At 39.6% G+C, this 24,115-nt stretch overlaps 1 protein-coding gene and 1 long non-coding RNA gene across 6 annotated transcripts; one reads left to right on the top strand and one right to left on the bottom strand.

Moving 5' to 3' along the window:
- Window positions 1-12,166: 12,166 nt before the first annotated feature.
- On the bottom strand, window positions 12,167-13,918 carry LOC110695806. Its single transcript, XR_002506210.1, has 3 exons — window positions 12,952-13,918; window positions 12,477-12,608; window positions 12,167-12,380 (listed from the first exon to the last, which is right to left on the bottom strand). It is a non-coding gene; the product is annotated as an uncharacterized LOC110695806 (long non-coding RNA).
- A 5,425-nt stretch (window positions 13,919-19,343) lies between these two features.
- On the top strand, window positions 19,344-23,737 carry LOC110695627 (ras-related protein RABH1e-like). 5 transcript variants are annotated; one of them, XM_021872837.1, is made up of 6 exons: window positions 19,349-20,021; window positions 20,698-20,784; window positions 22,032-22,102; window positions 22,329-22,417; window positions 22,651-22,751; window positions 23,444-23,737. In XM_021872837.1, the coding sequence occupies exons 3-6, from the start codon at window positions 22,065-22,067 to the stop codon at window positions 23,489-23,491; spliced, it is 276 nt and encodes a 91-aa protein (XP_021728529.1). In that variant the 5' UTR covers window positions 19,349-20,021; window positions 20,698-20,784; window positions 22,032-22,064; the 3' UTR covers window positions 23,492-23,737. The 5 variants fall into 5 exon arrangements, 4 of the variants coding, with proteins under 4 accessions (XP_021728527.1, XP_021728529.1, XP_021728530.1 ...); XM_021872838.1 differs by having other exon boundaries at window positions 19,349-20,061; window positions 23,458-23,737; XM_021872834.1 differs by having other exon boundaries at window positions 19,350-20,061.
- The last annotated feature ends 378 nt before the right edge of the window (window positions 23,738-24,115 follow it).

Raw genomic sequence — 24,115 nt, 5'->3', positions numbered from 1 at the left:
AAGCATCCTACCACCTATATGAGAAGCACAGTAACCAGAGTGAAGATCATCTAGTATCTCTCGTCCCTTTTCTGGAGTAACACACTTTAAGAAGGGTTGAAGGTACCCCCTCTTGTGAAGTTCTCCCTTTATTATTTCAAAACAGGTGGCTCGTTTTTTCAGTGCTGCCGCCTGTTGAGGATCATCCGGCAGTGTACCGTTTGTCAGATATGCCCTGATTGAATCCATCCAGGTTGAGCTTCTGTCTAGGATTCCAATAGGGTTTTCCTCGATGCTTCTCTTCTCCATTACTTCCCAAAAAACAGTTCGAGGAGTATCAGAGGAGGCGGATGATGCTAATTTTGACAGTGCATCCGCCTGGTTGTTTTCTGATCTCGGCACTTGGATCAGATGGAAATCCTCAAGGGAGCCGACTGCTTGTCGGACCGCCTGTAAATACTTGATCATGGCTGGATGGGTTGCTTCGTATTCGCCATTGTACTGACTCACTATCAATTGTGAATCGGAACAGGCGTCTATTTTTCTTGCCCCTGCCGCCTTGCACATGCAGATCCCGGATAGTAAAGCTTCATATTCTGCCTCATTGTTCGAAGTCTGAAAACTGAAGCATAGAGCATACTCGTACCTGTCGCCCTCTGGCGACTGACATATGACGCCTGCTCCACAACCATTTGAAGTAGAGCTTCCGTCCACATATACCTTCCATACTTGGTCTGGAACTTGAGAGTCAGGAGGACGAGTCATCTCTACAATAAAGTCAGCAAAGGCTTGCCCCTTCACTGCTTTTCTAGGCTCGAAAGTAACTTCGAGGCTCTGTATTTCTATGGCCCATTTGATCATTCGGCCTGACGACTCCATGATGGTCAGCGGCCGCTTGATAGGTTGGTCTGTATACACGACGACTGCATGTGCCAAAAAGTAGGGCTTCAATTTTTTAACAGCCATGAAGAGTGCAAGACCAAATTTCTCCACTAGGGGATACCTCAACTCGGCATTTTTCAGTACGTGACTGACAAAGTAGACCGGGAGCTGACAGCCGTCCCTTTCAGCAAGGAGAACAGCGCTTAACGCATGATCAGAGACGGCCAGGTACATGTAGAGAACCTCTTTGGACAAAGGGCTGACCAGCCTCGGCAAGGAATGCAAGTGAACTTTTAATTTCTGAAAGGCGGCCTCAGCATCCGGCCCCCATTCAAACCTTGCCTTTTTCTTAATTGCCTGGAAAAAGTATAGGCATTTGTCGCCTGATCGGCTTAGAAATCTTCCCAAGGCCGCCAGACAACCTGTTAACTTCTGAACCTCTCGGATGGTACGAGGCGACTGCATGTCAATGACCGCCTGCACCTTCTCAGGGTTCGCTTCTATTCCTCTCTGATTGATGAGGAATCCGAGAAATTTCCCAGACTCAACTCGAAATACACATTTCTTGGGATTGAGCATGACATGGTGCCGCCTGAGTGTGGCGAAAGTTTCTCGGAGGTCCGACAGATGATCTTTCTGAAGTTTAGTCTTGACAATCATATCATCAATATATGCCTCGACGTTTCTCCCAATCTGATCAAAGAACACAGTGTTTATCATTCGTTGGAAGGTAGCCGGGGCATTCTTAAGACCAAACGGCATGACCGTGTAACAGTATAACCCCTGATCAGTGACGAAGGCCGTCTTCTCCTGATCTTTCTTCCATAAAGGAATTTGATGGAAACCAGAATAGGCGTCCATAAAACTCATCAAGGCATGGCCGGCTGTTGAGTCGACCAGGTTATCAATTTTAGGCAGAGGGTAACTGTCTTTGGGGCACGCCTTGTTTAAGTCTGTGTAGTCTACACACATTCGCCAGGTGCCATTCGGCTTTTTAACAAGCACCACATTTGCAACCCAGTCTGGGAAGTAACATTGCCGAATGAACCCTGCATCAAGTAATTTTTTAACTTCGGCGGCTGCCGCCTGACTTCTTTCTTCGCCATGGTTCCGCTTCTTTTGCCGTACCGGCTTCTTTTTCGGATCCACGGCGAGTTTATGTACCGCCAGATCAGGACTAATGCCTGGCATTTCATGGACTTCGAATGCAAAGATGTCCTTGTATTCTTTCAATAGGTTGTGAAAGTTGTCACCAAGGTTTCGCAGAGCAGTCGTCCCAACTTTGACTGTTCGGTCAGGACGTGAGTCGTCTAAGATCAGGTCCGCATGCTCACCAGCCGGCTGAGGGCGGAACTCATCCGGCCGCTCCTCTGCCAATGATTGCTATTTTCTTGCTTTTCTTGCGGCCTCTGTCTAGGACGCCTTTCTCATTTTGCCGCCTGCTTCTTGAACAGGCGCACTCTCCTTGACATTGTCAAGGTCTGTTTTTTCACCACTTGACCCAGTGGCCATAACAGTGGGCTTGACATCCGAGAGATAGCACTCTTGGGCCATCCTTTGATCTCCCCTTAGGGAGCCGACTGTTCCATTATCCCTCTCAAACTTGAGCAACATAAGAGACGGGATTATAACAGCCTTGGAATTATTCAGGGTTGGTCGACCCAGAATCATGTTGTAGGCCGAGAGTTCCTCTACTACTAGGAACCGGACTACCATGTGTCGTCCTTCCCCTTTTTCGCCCAGGCGAATGGGTAAATCTACTCGTCCCAGTGGGTGGACGACTCCTCCTCCAAACCCTACTAAAGGGTGGGAGGCCGGATGTATGCAATCAGTCTGATATTTCAGTTTCGACAAACATTTGCTACTGATGAGATCTGAGGAGCTCCCGGTATCTATGAGGATTCGGCCAACTCTCTGGTTGGCCACTTTACATTCAATAACGAGAGGGTCGTCATGCGGCCCCCTTACCCCTCCTAGATCTTCTTCAGTGATGACAATCTCAGGAAATGTATATTTGGACGACCGTTCTTGGTGAACGGAATTTACATCTAACCGCCTTATATTATCTTTGTTGCCCCTAATAGTGGGGCCGCCTCCTGAGAAGCCGCCTGCAATGGTGTAGACGACTGCATCATCTGTATCGGAGCTGTCGGCCTGTTGATTCTTTTTGGCCGACTGCTTTTTTGAGGAAGTGTTCCTCGTAGATTTCTTGACATAAGTGTCAAGATCACCTTGCTCAGCCAGGCGGTCTAGGTACCGCATAAGACTGATGCAGTCATTGGTGTGATGACCAACGTCATCATGATAAGCACAGATTTTATCTTGGTTCCGGTTGTTTGCAGAACCCTTCATGGGGACCGGCTTCTCAATTGAGATCCGTCCCTTGATTTCTCTTAGGATAAACTGGTTATCCTTGTTAAACGCATACTTTGGGGAGTATGGTTTGAATTCTTTTTTCTTTTTCTGGGCCGGCTATTTAGAGGAATCAGCCGCCCAGACCTCTTTTCTTTTCTCATCTTTGTTAGACGACTGTTTCTGTCGTCCTTCTCTTTTTTCGAACCTTTTCCCGTCCGACTGTTTTATCGTACAAAGATCAGTCGCCTGTATATAGGCTTCTGCTTCAATCAATGCCTCTTGAAGAGTCGCCACCCTTTTTCGAACCAAATCAAATTTGAAGGTAGACCCGTCTTTGAGACCTCTGAAAAAATCAGTATAAGCTACCTCATCCGGTAACCCTTGAATCTGTATTCTCATCAGGTTAAACCGCCTGATGTAAGAACGAAGCCCCTCCTTCTCGCCCTGCTGAATTGTTCCCAAATCAAGGTTCGTTTTCTTCGCAGGGATGTTCATGGCGAAGTTGGAGGCAAATAAGTAAGCAAGCGTCCTGAAGCTATTTACACAACCAGTCGGCAGGTTGCCGAACCATTGCTGTGCAATTCCTTTGAGAGTCGCTGGGAAACACTTGCACCAAGTGGGATCATCCAACCCTTGAAGGTACATCAGGTTGGTGAATGCCATCAGATGGTCTTCTGGGTTAGTAGTGCCGTCATAGGCGCCTACTAGTACATTTTTCACTTTGGCCGGCTGAGCGGCTTCAGTAATTTCCTTGGAGAAGGCCGACGGCTGTTCACCAAGTCTAAGCAACCGTAGCTGCCAGTCCATAGGTTGGACGTTTTTTGCTGCAGGTCCACCAAATGGAGGTGGCTGCAAAAAATACTGTTGTTGCGGCACAAACGGTAAGTTTGGTACCGCCTGAGCACTATGAAAGCCGGACTGACGGGAGGTGCCGCCTGACTGACTCTCATGGTACGACTGAGTATGCCTCATCGAGGCATTTCGCAAACTGTTTTGGAAGTTTGAAGTAGAGGCCGACTCTGTCAATCGGTCACTCTTCTTCTGCTCTAGCAGTAGCCGAGCATCTGTGAATGTTTGCTTCGACCCGTCCGCCTGAATATGACGAACAGGTTTCCTATTTCCTGTGGGATAACGGAATTTTGTGAAATCAAGGGCAGGTGGCTCCCGCTTCCTAGATTTAGGATGAGGAGTCGCCTCTCGCCCTTGAACTGGCTTCCTCTTCAGTGAAGTGGAGGGTTTCTTGGCCGACTGCTCCTTGACTGGAGCAGTCGACTTCTTGTTGATCAACTCTTGAATCTCTCCCTTGAAGTCCCTCATGAAGGTCATGAGTTCGTTCCTTGTGATGGGAGCAGACCCATCAGTCGGTTGTTGCCGAACAGGCGGTGCGCCTGCTGGCTCGCTTCCTGTTTGAAGATGCGCCCGTTCCCTCCTTTCGGTATGACGGGTACGTCGGGCCCTTAGGGTCCCGTCTGAAGCTGTATGAGCTTCAACTTCAAATTCACTTTCGGTATCATGGTCCGACTGAACTTGAGGGTCGTCTAGGGGACGCCTCTCTTCAGGAGTCGGTACAGACTTGGATGCCATCTCTGAAGTACTCTCCCCACAGACGGCGCCAGATGTTTCGGGGTTTTCTGATGTCCTGCGGGAGAGTTACAATTCCGAGACTGGAACCGGATGCCTGTACCTGCAAAATAACGGAGACTCCTGTGAGCTCCGCCTCCAACGGTCAAGTTAGTACCTGATTAAGGAGTAATTAATGCGGAAATTAAAGTGATTAGGGTCTCTCTCGGTGAGAGTATTTAATGTAGGTAATCTGCTTTGTTAGCGAGATCAGCCGGTTATTAATGTGTGTAATTAATGTGTTTGTTCCGTAATATTTTTCGTGAACTTCCTGTCTCCTTCCTTAATGAGGATTAAGGGAGGTATTTATAACCTTGGCAAACGTGCCCATCCTAGGTTTAGGTAAACCTAGGGCCGATTGGGCTTCCCTCGGAAGTTGGGCCTGGGTGGCCGGGTTCTCCATTAGGCATGGAGTATGCCACATGTCGTGACATAACAGGTCCAAGGTGGACGAATAAGCACGTGCCACGTGGCAAGCCCTGACAGTTCCAACTAGGGGAGACTTGGCAGGACCTGATTGGTGCACGTGGCGCATTCCGATTGGGAGGAGCAAAATCCCCTAATCACATTTTTCAATGATAAACAAGTAACAATGCATAACACGCGCAAACTAGTAACTAATTAGGTGGTTAATCCAATTAACGCACCTAATTAAAACTATTCAAAGTTGTTAATATTTTATGTGATTAAACCGCAATTAGTTCATGCAATTAACGAAGATCCCACTAAATTCCGCATCCAACTTAATTAATCCAATTAATTAAGTCGGTTAACCCAAATTTTGTCAAAATTATTTTTGCAAGAGTTGAAAGAACCGAGGCCCAGCCTCGTTAAAATAAATAAATAAAATAATTAAAATGACCCCAATTACGCAAAACAATAGCCTACAACATACCCCGAGTGCCTAGCATCAAAGCCACAAGGTTAGGCTTGCTAGGCACTAAGGCCGTGGCTAGCTAGCCTAGGGTGTTGGGCTGCGCACCATGGCTGCCTAGTAGCCCCTAGGTGTTGTGGCTGAGCTTGCTGGCCTACCAGCCTAGCAGAGCGCGCCATGCTTGCTGGCACCACACGCATCGCAGCAAGCTTCGCATGCTTGCGTGCATGCTGGTGCTGGCAGCGTGTGCTGGGCTAGCTGGGGCTCGCTGCCTTGCTGCCCAACAACATGCGGGCACCCTCACACACCACACGCATCTACTCGCATAGCCATAGCACCAAGCGCAGCCTTGCATATACATCGTAGCACCATGCACCACACACTTGCACACACACTAGCGCACCAACGAGGCAAGGCAACCCACCACACACCTTGGCAGCCACATGTGGGCTACTTGAGCAGTCCGGCTAGCCTAAGAGCGTGGCTTGGACGATTTTGCCTCAATTTGCATGCACTTGCCTCGGGATTTTAATTCCCTATTTATGTGTGATAAAAAAATTAATTCTAATTTATTTTAGAACCAATTTAGAGCAAAATGAAAATAAAACAAGTTCAACTTAATTAAATTCAATTTTAGTAGTGCACAAGCCTAAATTATTCAAGAACCATTCTTTAAATCAATATAGGTCTATCTTGATGCTACAAAATTGAAGGGCTACACTCATAATTAATTTAAGCAAATATAAAAATAATGAGATTTGACAAAATTAAGGAGGTTGGAAAAATCAACCCTTTCATCCAATGAAAAATTTCCAACAATAACTTGTGTATAATTGAAAAATTACGTCTTCCAATATGATGATTAATCAAATTTCAATAACAAGTTTTGAACTTTTAGGAATTTAATCAACTCAAAAATGATTAAATCCAAAAATTAGTTCAACATGGAATTTAGCAATCAAAGTACCAACCAAATAAACAAATTAAAGATTGGATCTTTAAAATATTAGGGACTTCAAAATTACAAGTTCACCATAAACATTCACACTTGAAGCAATTTATTTGCAAAAATGTGAAATTTTCAAGTTTATGTGAAAAATGAACTCACCAAATTAAGCACCAATTATGACTTCATAAACATGCTTAATAAGGTTTATAATTTCAGTAGATTAGTAATACAACCATACATTTAATCTAACTTTAACATCCATGATTAATCAAGGTTTAAAGATTTATAATTTTTCGTCAAAAACGAAAAACCCCTCGAAAAACATGTTTCTGGGTGGATTTTAGCTTCTGGACAGTCCTCAAAGAGAGTAAAAAACGATTTAGGACATTGATTTCACCCAAAAATCACTATTTTTTAGTCGAAATCTGGGTTCGTAGGCCAAAATTAGTAAAATACGAGATTAAAACTAATTAAAAACGAGCTTCTAATCTAATTAGAAAGCAAAACCAGAATTTAAATCCATTTTAAATCACCTCAATTAATTATTAGTTACAATAATTAAAATGAGCGCGGCTCCGATACCGCTGTTGGGTTTCGTAGCGTCCAACGCTATGCGGAAGAGAAACTCGCCCAAGACCCGCTCACTAATTAAAGCAACTAAATATTTAATCACATAATTAACAACATAAGAGAGAGAAAGAGAAAAGGCATTCTTACCCTCGACGTGTGCTTCGCTCCTATAGAGCTCGGACTACAAAGCCTTAGCTCCGTAAGCGCGAGAGCCTCCGACGGAGTCCACCCTCGAGACCCGACCGAAACGGCCTCTACCCCGAAGGTTAGTCGGGGCTAGACCAAGAAAAGACTAGAGTATTACGAACTTAAAGGTTTTCTCACCTATAGGGAGATGCCTTATTAAGTTCAACTCAAGTGTTCTTCCCAAAACCCAAAACTTGGGTATTTATAGGGAATGGAGACTTGATCTCCATTCTCCCATCAATGTGGGAGATTTGCATTTTCCTCTATTTTATTTTAATCAAAAAACAAAATAAAATGCAATTCAATCAACAAGCTACAAGTGGCAAAAGGGTGAGCAAAGGTAGGTAAGGACCACTAAGGGGGGGGACCAAAAATCCCCTTGCTCCCCAAGCAAGGCTACCAAGCTACGGTCCCCACCAAAACACAAGAGCAGCCCACGCATAGCTGGCAGCCAACCTGTCTTGGTTTCCAAGGCTGCCTAGCTGGCGCCTTGCGCCTGCCTTGGCTGCCAAGGCCGCAATGCTAGGCGATGGTGCGATGCGTGGCTGTGTGCGAGAGGCTGCGATGAGTGAGGCTGCTATGCTAGCACACATCGCCATAGCACAGCACACATAGCGCATTGTTGTTGTGCTTGAGCTAACGATGGTGTGGCTAGGTGCGTGGCTCAGCAAGCTAGCACGTTAGCATGCGCTAGCTGCTAGTATGCTTGCGGCCTAGTGCACCAGCCTTGCTAGCATGCTAGCGGTATGCCTAGTGATGCGCATGGCATCTTGAGCTAGCCTATCACTCGCATTGCTAGGCAAATGCGAGGCTACGACTTAGCTCGAACTTGTCGCTTGCTTGATTTCTCGTCTGTCGAATTCTAAATTCGACTCGACTTGCGACGCTCGGTCTCGACGCTCTAAGCTCGATATCTGACGTCTTTGTTCGTAATACTCTAACGACTCATTTAATCCTTCGGATTAATTTGTGGTCTCGGATTGGTTACTCGATTGGGTGTGACCCGAAGGGTTCAGTCAAGATTAAGCTGTAATATTAATTACATATTAATATTACTGATCGAAAGCGACCTCCACCTAAGCATTTCGATCACTTGACCTCACTAAGGAATTAGCTTTCTATAATTCTGCCCTATATCGGAATAATACACTTGTTGGAAGGACACCATTCCTTTCATGGATCTCTCACGAGGTGACACGTGGCAGACTCTGGTTGGTCCACGTGGATGACACGTGGTAGAGTTCAATTGGTCCACTTGGCAGGGTTAAATCCCCTAATCAATAATAATAGTAATATTATGTGGAGAATCATTTTTTAAGTTATCCAGAACCTTGTTATATGTACCTATTCATAAAAGATAAAATCAGATAAGGATCGATAAGTAAATAAGATAAATTCAAATAAGTTATGAGAGCTTTGTATTTGCTTGAATTTCAATTATTTGTTTGAATTGATTTAGTTATAAACTAGTTCAAAACCCGTGCCATGCACGATTTTACAGTAGTATTTCGTTATTCGTTTATTTGAAAAGTTACATACAAAACATAATCATTGGAAGTAAAAAAACTTAGAAAAAATAACATATTAATGTGATATACCATAAGATGTATCTCAATAAATATACGAAAATAAAATAAAATGAAATACAAAAATAAAAATATCATAATAATTGATTGATCCTTAATTTATTAGTCACACTATCAATGAGTGTCATGAAGTTGGCCGGGTACTTAATAGCTGATATCCCAATAAAAAATAAATCAAAATAAATAAATAAAAAGGATATAAAAAGAAGAAGAGAGAGTTCATATTACAATAATATTCTGTTGTAAGGTAGGAGAAGTAATGTACCCATTATGCCAAATTTTGAAATAATTCTTTGAATACTACATTATTTGTAGTATTGTAAATCCGACCTTCTTTTTCACATATCAAAATTTTCAAACCACTTCTCCTTGTAACCCTTGATATAAATAAGCCTACATTTGAAAGAGACTGGCCTTGGCTTTTGTTTATAGTCATTGCAAAACATACCACCAATGGATATTGCCTTCGTTGAAATTTGAATGGCAATGTTATGTCAGATGGACTTAAGATCATGCGAGGAATAAAAACTTTATGCCCAATAATGTTGCTTCCCGATATAATTTTAGCCTCAATGATATGATTGCCCATTTGCGTTATGATTAATCGAGTTCCATTACAAAAATCAGAGGGTTGGTCTATGTTTTTAAGTAGCATAACAGAGACACCAATCTTCAACTTAAGGATGTGATTCGGCAAGCTAGAACATTTGATGTTGTTTAAGTAATCAGATGAATATAGTTCTTCATTATTTTGCATATTTCTATCTGTTTTGAAAATACTATCTGAACTTAAATATATCCTTTCTTCTCTTGAAACTAAAGACAACAAATGTTCATTTATATTCTCTACACAATCATAGGTAGGAGCAAGAATGGCCCTCTCTTTAAAATAATTGGATCTTCCGAGTTTTGCAATATAAAAGGATAAACACCATCTATAATTGCTGTAATAGGATCTATTGATTCATCTCTTACTAAAATATCGCTCGGGATCTCTATATTTTCTTCACCATCATTTGCACCCCCCTCTATACCATCTCCTATTCTCAAAATCCACTTAGAAAATTCTCTAATCTCATTTGAAGCCATGTCAGAACTTCCGATCTGAAGTCGCATAATTTTTGTCAACTTTAGTAGTCTACATGAATTCCATACATAAGATGAATTGATGGTCGAAAAAATAATAGCTTGCCGACTTCCTTTAGGGATAACAGGTAAAAAATTTCGGAAATCACCTCCAAGGACAACTGTTTTTCCACCAAAAGGTTGTTTTGAACTTTGTTCATTAGAAAATATGTGAATATCTCTCAAACTCTTATCCAAAGCTTCAAAACAATATCTAAAACACAATTGTTAAATTAAATAAATGTACGAAAGCAAATATTTAGCAACTTAATTCACAACTTTTTAATAATCAGTTTACTTCCTCCTCATACTATTAATGATTTAGCAAAAAAAAAAAATAAATAAATATTGAATTCAGAAAACTAATATGATAATATTTGTGTAGTCAAATATAGTTAGCATTCTTAGCTTATCACTTGGCATTATCATCACGTAGCATTCTCATCACTTTAAATTGTTAAATTGTTGATGTAGTTAGCATTCTTATCACTTAGCGACTTAGCGTTGTTATCACAACAGTAAATACTTATCCTCACAATTGTACTTAACATGATAATATTATCATCAGCTAATATAAAATATTTTTTTTCTTAAAATAAAAGCCAAGATAAAAGAATAAAAGTGAAAAAATAAATCAATTATTAAAAATTCAGGATTACCCAGAGTGGTTTACGAAGCTTATACCAATAGTTTGAATTTGACAATGATTCCATCATATATATGCAAGGTAGCCGTAACATGCAATAATCAAGTAGTTTTAAAATTGTAAAACTTGATTTACCCCAAGTTACCTAAGATATAAAAATGACACCCAACTTTGGCATGACCTATCATTAATTATCGAAGGGTTGTTGGGTTTTCAATTGGAAAAGCAATCTCAAAATTACCGAGACCTAGATTTCACCAAATCCCCTTGTGGGAAAAGGATCAAGAGAAAACACCTTTCGTGACAGAGCAAGGGTTGTACTGTTACAAAGTTATGCCGTTCGGCTTAAGGAACGCCCCACCTACATTTCAGCGCGTAAATACGGTCTTTATAGATCAGATCGGCCAAAACATGGAGGCTTATATTGTTGATATGATTGTCAAATCAAAAAAGTCGGCCGATCGTTTGAGTGATCTCCAAGACACGTTCACCGAACTCAGGCAGCATAAGATGATGTTAAATCCAAAGAAGTGTGTCCATGTCAACTTAGCGTGAAAGAAGGATGACTGAACCACAGTTGCTAGGTACATAATCCAGTCAGACTTCAACATTACATCAGCCCACTCAATAGCAATGTTTGTGCAGTGCAATGTTTGTCCAGTGCAATATTTTGAGCGAACCGACCAAAGGTTAGCTTATTTTTGACAAATTTTCCTTTTAAATAAAGGAACCAACAAAACTAGGGATGGGTTAGCTGTGGAAAATATTGAGGCTAAGGTCCAAGTAACTCAAACGTTTCAAAGTAGCAAGGGAAGAACTCACTTTATCTTGCAAACAATGATTTTCCCCCCAAGAAGTCAATAGCCTACTATTGCTAACCCCACAAAGGTGCTTGATTACAGATTACATGGTTAGTTTAGTTGCTACAACGGATGTCACGCACTCACGCCATTGACATTAGTTTTTTGTTATCATCATTATCTCCCCGAGACAGGCAGAATAATCGACTCGAATGCCTTCTTTGAATTTCAACTGTTGGGTGTGGCCCAATTTCTATAGGCCCATTGTTTCGATGGAGTGTTTGTGCATATTTTAGAAGCTTCAATACAAATCAAGCAAGGTTTGGACTTGCTTATGTTTTTTCTAAGCTAGAGATATCTACTTGAATGTTCTAGAGAATTCTTTACATTGAAAGCAACAAGAAACATAATTCGTGATCATTCTAGAATATTATGGCTACAAGAATGTTTTGTAAATATCCTAGCACATTTATCTTTATCTCATAAATATAAGCTATGTATACTGTTTACTAAAGTCTATATCTCTTATTTATATGTAGCAAATATATATATATACATAATGTATATGTGCAATATAATATATAATATGTAATATATAGTAAAACATGAATTTATATTTTTATATTGATACAATATAATATTAATTATAGATGTACAATTAACGGTCATCGCGACATTGCACAAAAACAGTAGTTGCTTTTCTATTTTGCTAACAAATCTCAGTCCTCCCTTCCTGCTTTCTTAGTTTTCTCCTCTTCTATCCTTCTCTGATTGAGCATGCTTCAGAGAGTGAAAACATAACGAACAACTGTAAAAATTTTAATGTAAAGTGTGAGTTAATATGTTATAAACATCGTACAATAATAAATCAAAATTTTAAAATAATAATGTATTGATTACGTACGCAATCTCTCGCGGAAAAAAACATCAACCACGAAAGCGACCGGAGGTTTAAGTTCCTCCTCATCGTCATAATATCAAGGATTGCAACTCCGAGATTCCATAAAAATTGAATCCCCATAGATAAAATAATATGCTGAATCAAAACACATATGAAATCCCCACTATCAATTTTTGTGTTAACTAGATAATAAAAATTTTAAAGTTGGAAAAGTTGAGCTTTAAATTGATGCGGCCTGCCTTATCTCTTCAAGTTATGTTCACTACTATAAGAAACAAAATTAACCATGATGAGTCATCAATGATGTTGCTACCAAAATTAAAAAGCTTGAAGATGAGGAAATCAAGCACATTCGTAGGGTAAATAATTGTATTGCTCATGAGTTAGCTGCTATGAGGATGTATTTGGAGATTTGTTTAATTAACTAATATAATCATCATTTATGTAGAATAAAACATATTTAAAAAAATACCCTTACTTGAAAATCGTACATGCGTAAAACGCTGACTTATTTGCCAATAACATGATCAGAAAGGTGATGGTTGCACAAGTCCCTTGATCGACTCTTAACGCCAACCCAATCCTTGTTCCAGGTCTTCCTATCATTATGAAGTAGTAAAGGTAGAAATAAAACTGGCGGAGAATGAAGAAGAAGAAGAAGGAGGAGGAGGAGGAGGAGGAGCAGGAGGAGGGTGGGAGTGTATGAAAGAGAATCTTTTAGGTGAATTACATTAGGCTAGGAGGGAAGTTAGCTAGCGCACACTTACAATTTGCCAATCTCTGATGTATGTTATAGTAGCTAAATACTTGTAATCATTAGTAAGCTAAGCTCTTAAATAGTACTATACTTTTTTTTTTTTGAAACGTATAGGTAAAAATAAGTAAAAAAAAAAAGATAAAAACAATAAAATAAGTAAAAAAAAAAGAGGTTTGAGTGGATGTTGATTCACACTTGCACTAAAAGAAAAGGTCGAAGTACAATTTATAGTGTTGACAACCTTATTTAATTTGCATATAATTACTGGTATAACTTTTTCAACTTTCATCACCTTGCATATGATGTAACATGCAAGATGCCTTTTAGGGGTAACAAACATTTTTAGCATATAGTAAAATGTTATTTAATTACATTATTCTTAATGTACTTTATTTTAAGCACACACAAACAAAAATAATGCATAACACTATTTCCATGGCCATAAGCATAGGCTTTGTACTAAAAATACTACTTTCCACTTTATCTTTTTATTACTCCACTACACTTAACAAACTCAGATAACTTACTTGTGAAGTTAAGGTTTACAAAGCTACCTAGGTCACTCGCATACCTACACCTCCCCTCAAACACACATCACCCCCACGTATCGTAACTTCGGTCACCTCCTTCTCCACCCCGGCGTATCCACACTACCGTTACCTCCATATCCGCAGACGCAAGCTCATCGTGATGTTTTTTTTCTCCAATTTTTTAAGTTGTTTGTGATGTTTCTCCTTTCCAAATTAGATGACACATTTTGACTTTGCGCACTACTCCGTATTTACATAATTACTTGCTTTGACTTTGTTTTGTGATTTCGTGTTGAGATAAAGCTAAGTATAATGGGATCGTGTTAGATTCTTCTCAAAATCTGATTTTTAAATATAAAACTTTTATAATTTCTGCTATTATATAATTAATCAAGATATTTGCATTAGAAGTATGTATTGGCAAATGTGCCTAAATGAAATGTATTACTCCGTATCAAATATAAACGGAGGAAGTATAAACTTAAAATTGATCTTCCTTAAGTTAACAACTTTCAATTCATGTCAAAAAAAAAAAAAAAAAATAACGTTTGGTTTTATGTCTCTAAATTTTTCATATCATATCAAAGAAACTAAGTGTTGCGTATAATTATAGAGAAAGATTTTTCTTCCGATTACGTACAAAACTTATCTTCTCCATAGACCATAGTCCACACTAGTAATTTAATTGCTAGATGAATAAGCACATTATTCCTTCTCACTTGATAAAGAGAAAAAAAAAAAGACAAAAACAAAGTGATAGTTTGGTAGATTCCTCAAGAAAATCTTTAATAATATAAGGTCATATATACATGCAAGAACTCCATTATATATTATGATCAGTATGAAGTTCTAATAAGTCAATTGTTAAAATCTAACACATTTATTAATGTTCAGGCTAAGCAATTAAAAAGTGCTCAAATTTAATATGTTGGCATTTTTTAGTACAATATAACTAGCTTGATCTTTGACTATGTGATAAGAATGGTGTTAAGGTTTTGTATACTTTCTTTTTCTCTGCCTTTATCATAAAGGCCTAATTAGAATTAGTTTTCTAATTGGATACTAATTTTATTTAAGTCAATTAAACTAGATAAAGCCCTTGCGATACATAGTTTGTTTGTATTTTTCTTAAAACAAATGTTTTGTATGTATGTGATAAAATTTGTTATTTTATTCGTTATATATATAGACAAAATTCCTAATCTCAAAAGATAATATTTTATATTTAATTAATTTAAACTTTTAAATCTCATTCACCAATTTTGCTTATGTGACATTTAAGTTGTTTAATCCTAAAAGAAATTACAAAGCTCTTATTTAATTGGCTATAACTAAAGTTTAATCCTACGTGGCTCTCTAAAACTCGGGAAAAAACTCGACTTTATATATATACTAATTTTGTGCCTGGGCGATGCCCAAATTATTGATAAAATTTTAGGATAAACTTATTGGCTTTAATGTTCATTGATACGCATGTAATCCCTTTTACTAATACATGATATTTTGACATATGATATTTGTTTCGGGGTTTTTTTGGAATCCCTCAGGATATAGGTCGTGAATATGTCCAAACGGCCGTAGACACCTCTAAAAAACTAATATTCCGGTAAACGAAATATTCGCCTCCGGACGGTCAAGTTAGTGACCGAAAAACGAAGATATTTAGAGAGAAAAAGTAGAGAGAAGTTAGAGCACTTTGTATGCCTTTTTTATGATATGTCTCAATCCACCCCTTCCATCATTAATGATTGGGGTAATTATAGGGGTGGGAATGTGTGCATTCTAGGGTTGGTGCCCTAAAAAGGAGTGCACTGATTGGCGGCGCAATCAGGTAAGGACACGTGTCCTTTGGGGGTGCCATCTTGGTGCTTCTCTTTGGAATTGGGCCTCCTAATGTAACAGAGGCCTTTTATTCAGGTGCTCTCATGTTTTCCACGCGTCATCTTTCTATTGGGACACATATCGCCCTTTCATTAGGCCACGTGTCACCATCGGATTGGACCACGTGGCGGGGTATTTTTACCCTACACATTTTCCCCTCTGAGGGGTGGCTTGAACCACGTTTGCTACCTCCTCTAAAATTTTGTTTGTACACTATCGTTTGAGCGCTCGAATGTTTTTGGCAATCAACTGGAAGGGTGGGACTTTACCTTTTGTCTGAAATTAGGGAGTGCTCTTTTGGGCTAGTCGTCTTTGGCTGTTCGATTGATTTCCATCTGAGCTCAATCTTTGGAAACAGTCGGACAAGTAGTGCCGCCTGATATTTGGTTAGAAACCTGTCCTCCTTATTTTTTGGGCTAATCAATTTTGAATCTGCTGACGTGGCCATTTCTTTTAACTGACCATTATACTAACTGTACGCCTTCTCCGTCTTTATTGACGAAATGGTTTAATAACCGTTTGGGCCTCTTAGGTTAACTTTTTGAAAAAGAGAAGTTTGGTCGCTTGGGCGGGAAAGGTGATTTTACCATTTTGCCCCATAAATTTGTCTATAAATAAGACTTGTTTGACTTCATAAAAACACTTTGGATTTCTGTGTTTTCTAGAGAGAAGTCAGAGCTTTTAGAAAGAGAAAGTAACTTTCTTCCCTAATCTTCGAGAGCTCCGTCGTGTATTTGAGGTTTCCGTTCGTGTTCTTGAGTTTTCCGGTCAATTCTTGGTGTTGTGACTTGACCACTCATGATCTTCTTACTTCAAACTTTTCAAGTTTTCTACTCGTACAAAGGTAACCGTCTGTTTCTTCTTTGACTCAATTTTTATACTTTTTCTTATTTTTTAAACACAAACTGGCACAAAAATTAGATTCGTCCGTATCTCCTCATGAGGTCGGCCATTCGCCTGGGATTTAGGAGTCTAGAGTGGATGGGGCCGACTCCTCCTTTCTTTGGAGCGGCTCCATTTCTAGTGCATATCAACGCACCCCCACCTATTCTTCTCTGTCCCTACATGGCATGTACAAGAGCTACGTACGAGTGAGATGCGGCGAGAAATCAGGACGACACTCGTACTAATCTCTTAGTTCCAATGAATCTGGACGATATTGACGTGGACTTCAATGGGAGTCCTGCTCTGTGGTGGAGGTAACTGCCCTCCTCGTCCGGGCAGAATTTACAAGGGGACCCCTCTAGGTCTTCCACTTGAGGAACGGGGGCGTCCGATCAAAATCTAAAATAACGCTCTTCACGACATACTTGCTCGGCCAAGTTGCCATCCGAGCTGCTATCTTCTTAGAGGCCCCCTTGGGCGGACTCTAGGTCTGGTCGGAGTAGGTCGTCCAGTCAGAATCCTAGACAACACTCAACCCAACACACCAGCTCGGACGAGCTAAACGAGCTGCATGTATCTCATAGGCCATCTTCAAATGTTCAGGCGGACATTGCTGCCAATGCGTACCGACCTACCTTCTCACCGCGGTGCTCCTTCAGGAAATCACGTGGATGCTGGGAAGCAAAGAAAGGCCAAAGGAAAGGACCCCATGGTTCTTGAGGGAAGCTCGCCTGAAGCTGCTGAATTGGACACGATGATATCCTTTGAGTTTGGTTTAACAAAGGACATCGAACTACAAGCTGCTGAGCATAAGGCAGAGAATCCAAACGCTGATCAAGCGGCCGAGGAGCTTAACACGATTAATTTCAAAGACTTGTACGCCTGTCCTATTGGCGATGTGGCTCTTGGTTTTCTGAACCACTAGTTCGATGATTTCAAGAAGTTCCTTAAGCTTGGAAGGGGCTACCATATCCAATCGCCGAGGCGTTCTTCCTCAATGGCCGCATGGGAAGGTGAAGGGCCCAGGATCAAAAGCTTCAGCGTTTACTTATTGCTTTAGAAGTGGGCCTCCGCTTCCCTCTACATCCATTCGTCCGGGAACTACTGGACAAATACGATATTGCTCTCTTCCAGCTGGTGTCGAACAGCAGGGTCAACGTGTTCGGTTATCTGGTGACGTGCCTTAGGCAAGGCTTCACCCCCAACTTCCCTGTCTTCTGTGAGATGCACTCGATGGTGCGGATGAACACTAAGACGGACAACTCGCTCATCTTGATCTTGAACACCTGCCTAGAGTACCTGGTGGTTATACACAAGCCGTCCAAATGGCGTGATTGGAAGCACCGATTCTATTGCATTAAGACAAGTGACAGGGAGTTCAACTTGCAGATGAACTGCTTTAATGCCTAGCCTCTTCAGCTCAGACGTGGGAACCACAAACCCACCAAGCCGCCTATTCACCTTGACCACAAGCTCCAACTTGAGTACTTCAAGGTCAAGAAGGTGAATAGAAATGGGAAGCTAGTGTTCGTGCCGTTTAACTGAATTCCACTGGCCAACTGGCTTAGGGATCCAGTGCTCATGTCGGCTTGTGGTCTGTACAAGAACTATCCCCAAGGTGGAACTTTGTGACCTAAGCGTTCGGATATCATCTCAGCTTGAAAACAATCTAACACTTTATTTTCTTTTCTTAATAAAGGAAGCTTTTTAAAAGTTAGACACCGAGCAAAAAGGGGAGACCTGCTCGTCCGACTTCAGCTTGGAACGATACAAGTTCCGCCAGTAGCAGTACGACCAGGCTAAGGAGGTAATTATTCTCAATGCGTCTGAGCTGGTTTTTGGGGAAATGGGTCCTTCCTTGTTTCACTTGGCAGCACTTTTATTAACATTTCTCTTTCTTTTTTCTTTTTTTTTTTTTTTTTTTTTTTTTTTTTTTTTTTTTTTTTTGAGGAACGGCCAAGCTGGTATGTTTGGAAGGATATCCTTTCCAATTTTGCTCGGACATAGCCCTTTTCTGTATATTGCCAAGTTGGTTTGTTGGGAAGGGTATCCACTTCCAAACCGAAGAGGAAGAAACCAGCTTCTACTTCTAAGGACGGCCAAGCATCCAAGTCTCGGAAGACTGTAGCTAAAAAGACTAAGTCTTCATCTCAGGCGGCTAAGACCACGCCGCAGGCTGCTCCCAAGCAGTCTAAAGAAGAACAACCCTAGTTGTTAACTAGTGGGGGCTTTAAGTCCTTGGATCCGCATAAAACTGAAGCGGTCCAAGAAGAAACTGTTCGAAGGGAAGAAGAGGGAAAGCCGTCCGAAAACTCCTTAGGCGGTCGAGGAACAGCAGGACCGTCCCCAAGAAATCGGGGAGCGGCCACAACCTACTCGGTAGGGTTAGCAATCAGATCAGGTTGGGTCGGGTTCGTGTTCGGGTCAGCTACCCCCCGACCTGAACCTGATCCATTTATCTTTTCGGGTAGAAAACCTCAACCTGAACCTGATTTTTTCAGGTTCGGGTCAACCTGAAAATGACCTTATTTGACTTGAATTTTTGTTTGGGTTTAAATAAGGTTATTTTAAGTGAATTGCTATTCGTCGCTCCCAATTTACAAGGCGTCGCTCCCATTTTAATATGAAGTTACCATTTTGCCCTTGTCTTAATTTGGGCTATATAAGGCTCCACCACTCTGTCACAAAGATTCCCGAGCATTTTAATATTATTCCTGAGCACTTTGACCCACCACTTGCTTTAAAAAATTTCCGTGCCCAAAACACTAGTAGAAAAAATGAATAAAGCACCGCACTTTTCACACCGGTTCTTGAAAACCGGTGGTAAAAGAAAAGGGCGGAATTAGGGAAAAGAATTTTCGCACCGGTTTTAATCAAACCGGTGTGAAAAGTTTGTTTTCGCACCGGTTCGAACGGATGCGAAAGCAATTGTTAAATAATAAATAAAAAAAACCGGTCTCCAATATCTTACTTTTCCTCTTCCGTAGTCCCTCACTCCCTCTTTCATCTCAAACCCCTGTATACTCTCAAACCCTACTCCGCTTTTCTCTTTCATCTCAATCCCCTCTATAATCTCCTTTTCTCTCCTCTACCCGTCCTCACATTTTTGTGGTGGGATTTCGATTCGTTTCCTTGGTGGTCGTAAGTTGGGGTTTCAGATCTAAATTAGCGGTGGTTTGTTGGGGTTTCGATTTGTTGGAGGTGGTAATAAGGTGGTTGTTTCGGTTCGCTGGTGGTCGTGCGAGTTGGTTGGGTGGGTTCCTTGGTGGTCGTCTGGTCGGTGGTGGTCGTGCGAGTTAGTTGGGGTTTCGGTTTGTTTGAGGTGGTAAGGTGGTCGGCTGGTCGCCGGTGGACGTGCGAGTTGGTTGGGTGGGTTTGTTGGTGGTCGCTGGTGACGTGGGGCTTTAATTGGTGGTGGTGCGAGTTGGTTGGGTGGCTTTTGGGTGGTTGTGGTGGAGTTTCAGATATTCATGGCGGTGAGAGGGTGGTTACAAGGTGGGTGCTGGTGGTGATTATTTTCTCTCTCATCCAATTGGTAAATCTCTATTGTTTTCGTCATACTGATTCTTTTTTCTGGATTTTTCAATACAACACTACAAATTTAGCTCTACTTCATTCTCATACTCGAATTTCGATCTCTCCTTAATTGGTTGAATTTATTAATCTTTAATTGCTGCCTGCTTATTTAAGTATGATTTTTTCTTCAATTCGGTTTGATTTCTACTAATTAAGTTATTTTTTCTGCGATTCGAGATTAAGGGTTTTTAATTGTAAGGAAAATTTGGGATAATTCGAGAAATTTTAGCTAATTTTCTGTTAGCTTTGTGTGTCACGATTGAGCATAGAATTGTTACTATATGACTTTGTGATAGTTCTTAATTAGGTAAAAAATGGTGTTGTTTTTCAGGTTTCCGATATTGCATTTTGATCAGGTTTCTGATATATTTGATCAGAAATCTCTCTTTTTACCTCCCTCCCCCCTTGTATGTGTGTGTGTGTGTGTGTGTGTGCATGATCTTTGTTGAACTGCTGTAAACTTGCATGCTCTATCATCCTTCTTGTCTATTTCATCATGCTCTATTTGATCAGAAACGTTTCTAGTCTTTCTCATTAGTGTGACTACGAGAAAGAGGATCTGAGCAAATTATCTAATACTCTTTTGTTCTTTCAGAAAAATTATGTGAAGAGAAACAACTACTGTCCACAGTTTAAAATACTGAAGATTGAAACATGACTATCTGACCTTACAACTTACAGGGTATGAATTGCTATCCTAGAAGCATCAATTTCTTTTAAATCTTGTCTACCTATCACTGGTCAAAGTTTTGATATTCAATTTTGCTGGAAATTTGTGATATATTGCTGTTAAGCTAAGGAAGTCCTTTATGGTTGCTGAATTTGTTGGAATTGATGTTAGTTTGTCTAATTGTTTTCAAATGATATGATTTTATGCCTAATTTTGCTGTTTTTTATTTATTATTTATTTTTTATTTTTTTTTTATTTTATTGAATTGTGTATTTGTGCCTAACTTACCCTGTTTCACGCTAGGATTACAAATTTTTCTAGAGAATTTTCATTAATTTAGGATACAATTGCAATTTTGTTACAATATGTACTAGGAATTATAGTTTGTCAAAGATTTGTCATTCCGCAATCAAGTGCATGGTTCTGTAATTTGTTGACTGATCATAGAATCAGAGGCATGAATCCAAGTAGGGGCTTTTAAAGGTGACAATGGGGTCATTTTGTTATGGTTTGGGTTTGGTGACTTTAGTTTCAGATAGAATCAATCCCAACCTTAGTTTCAGGTAGGATAAATTTGGTACGAATCATCTAATTTTGGCTATGATTCAGATATCAGTCATCAAAATTAAATTTTTTTCTTCCCGTAATTATATACACTAGTAATTGGTAATTTGGTATATTGCACCATCCAGAAACTTGAAGTTTTAAAGTCAAATAAGGACGTCTTTGATAAAACCAAGATGCATGATACCGAGTTCTTTTTTAAAAAAAAAATCTTCCGTGGGAAGCATGACTTGTACTAAACGATAGTTTGCACTTCATGGCCAACAATATAATTATAGATTGCCATGATTTTTTATGAATGATATCAACCACTGAGCCACATTGTCATAGGAGATGAGTTCAACTTCCTGTAATAAAATTTGCATTTCCTTTTCAAATTTGTAAGCTTTACTTATATAGTATATTTTTCTCATCCTAGAGTTTGCCTATTTAATATATAGTGGAGATTTCTCAATATCTAATGGACAAGTTTAGAATTGGAAATTAGTAAGATCCTAATATCCTACAAGTATAAAGTAATACTCCAAAATAATTTTGGCCATCCAAACTTCAGGTTACATCATCATGAAATCATGTTGGTATAGCCGTATGTGCAACTCTTATTCTTTGGTATTGTTTATTGTGTATTTGATGTATATTGAAATCTAGGACATGTATTATTTTGATATATTTTAATAATGTCAACTTAATGGCAGGCCACTATTGGGATTGACTTCTTGTCGAAAACCATGTATCTTGAAGACCGAACAGTGCGCTTGCAGCTCTGGTATGATACCGTCAAATGTCTTGTCAGTTAATATATATTCATGTTAAAGCAGTAACAAACAAATTTCTTAAGCGCCCTAAACTCATTGCTTATAATAGCAGAAAAATTTATCTCTAGATTTTCCATCTCATGACGATTTAATGATTTACCAATATAACTTGTTGTCTTGTAGACTTGATTTATATGATTCTGTCCCATGTTCTGAACCTTTAACTGCTAATTCCAGGAATACTGCTGGACAGGAAAGATTTCGGAGTCTTATTCCCAGTTACATCAGAGATTCTTCAGTTGCTGTTATCGTCTATGATGTTTCTAGTAAGTGCTTTGTATGCTAATGACTTCAACCTTGATCATTTTTACATGTTAATGCCTTAAGGACACATGAAAGTTTACCTATGATGTAATTTGTCTTGACTAAAGCTCTTATATTTCTACGTTTCCTTAATGCACAAGTACATGGGTGAAACCATGTACTAGTAATGTAAAATTTCTGCTGAAGCTCTTATAGCATTTTAAAGTGTTTATGCTAGAATGTTTTGACATTGAAGATTTGAACAGGCAAGTCTTTATAGAAGAAGGAGATAATAAGGCTCGTGATGCAGGGGAAATTTTCCTGGAGACCAGTGCAAAAGCAGGATTCAATATAAAGGTATGTTAATTACTCAGTCATAGTCGCTTAATATTCTAGGATGTCCAGTAAAGGGGTTATTTCTTATGTAGAATTTATTTATGACTAAATTAGCAAATATGCACAACTTAAGTATTTTTTTTTCTATAGCCAGCTTAAGGTGCCAGGATCTCTTTTCTTGCTTTAAATTGTTGGCATTACAAGTAGTAGGATCCTGTGACCACTATTCTGTCTGGCATGTATGCTCAGCTCTAGTGTTGATGGCTGCTCCTATTAAGGGTAACATGTCAGCTCTAATTTCTGTATCTTGTTAGAATTGTTATATACTAATAGCATCAATGTATGGGATTATTCAGGATTGTGAAGTCTAGTGGCCTGTAATAGTTAACATGCCTGGCATGTATGCTAAGTTCTATTGTTAATGGGTGTTCCTATTAAGGGTCACATTTCAGTTCTAATTTTCTGTATCTTGCCTGAATCGTTATATACTACTAGCATCAATGTATGGTATTATTCAGGATTGTTGAGTCTAGAGGCCTGTAATAGTTAACGTTGAGCACTCACAAGTCACAAACCAGCCTGTATCTACAAGAGTTAGAAATGAGTTTCAGATATTTACAAGATTTAGTAGCTAATGGCTCAACTTATAAAAATAGTGAATTTTTAGATTCTTTTGATTTATGCCTGATGTTTATTTGTATTGATACAATTAGATGTGCACTACCAGAATTATCATGCTGCAGTTAACTGAGTTAGCTTGAATCCTTCCCCTCATTGGCAATGAGGACACTAGCTTGGGTGGGGAAATGGCATTTGATACTGCATCCGGTTCATTCACCAAATACAATGCTGGGATTACACTAGTCTATCAGCCTAAACAAACAACAACACACCATCCAGCAGAGCAGCCACCAGCACAAGACCAGGACAGTATGCTGTTTTTGAAGAAAATATATATGTTAGTGTTTATATGTCCATTTTTTTTATATATATGTTAGTGTTTATATGTCCATTTTTTTTTTTAATTTTTAAAAGTGTAATATTACAAGTTATTGATGAAAATATATGTGTTTTATGTATATTATGGTTATATATAACTATTTGGTACAATTTAAGTGAAAAAAATGCAAAAAAATTTTATTTTTATTTTTTATTTGTTTGGGGCACTTTGGCACCAGTTTTGGTAAAGAACCGGTGCTAAAAGTTTTTTTTTTAAATAATTTTGGAGACTTTTGGTACCGGTTCTAAGACAAAACCGGTGCAAAAATTCTAGTTTTTGGCACCGGTTTTCCCTAAGAACTGTTGCGAAAAGTCCTTTTTTCCACCGGTTTTGAACCGTTGCGAAATCTATGGGGGTTTAGCACCCCCCAAATACAACCCGGTTC

The sequence above is a fragment of the Chenopodium quinoa genome, unplaced genomic scaffold (assembly GCF_001683475.1).
Source record: "Chenopodium quinoa cultivar QQ74 unplaced genomic scaffold, ASM168347v1, whole genome shotgun sequence".
In the NCBI taxonomy this organism is placed as follows: Eukaryota; Viridiplantae; Streptophyta; class Magnoliopsida; order Caryophyllales; family Amaranthaceae; genus Chenopodium; species Chenopodium quinoa.
The sequence above is the reverse complement of the archived record's forward strand: the minus strand, read 5'-3'. Positions and strand labels throughout refer to the sequence as shown.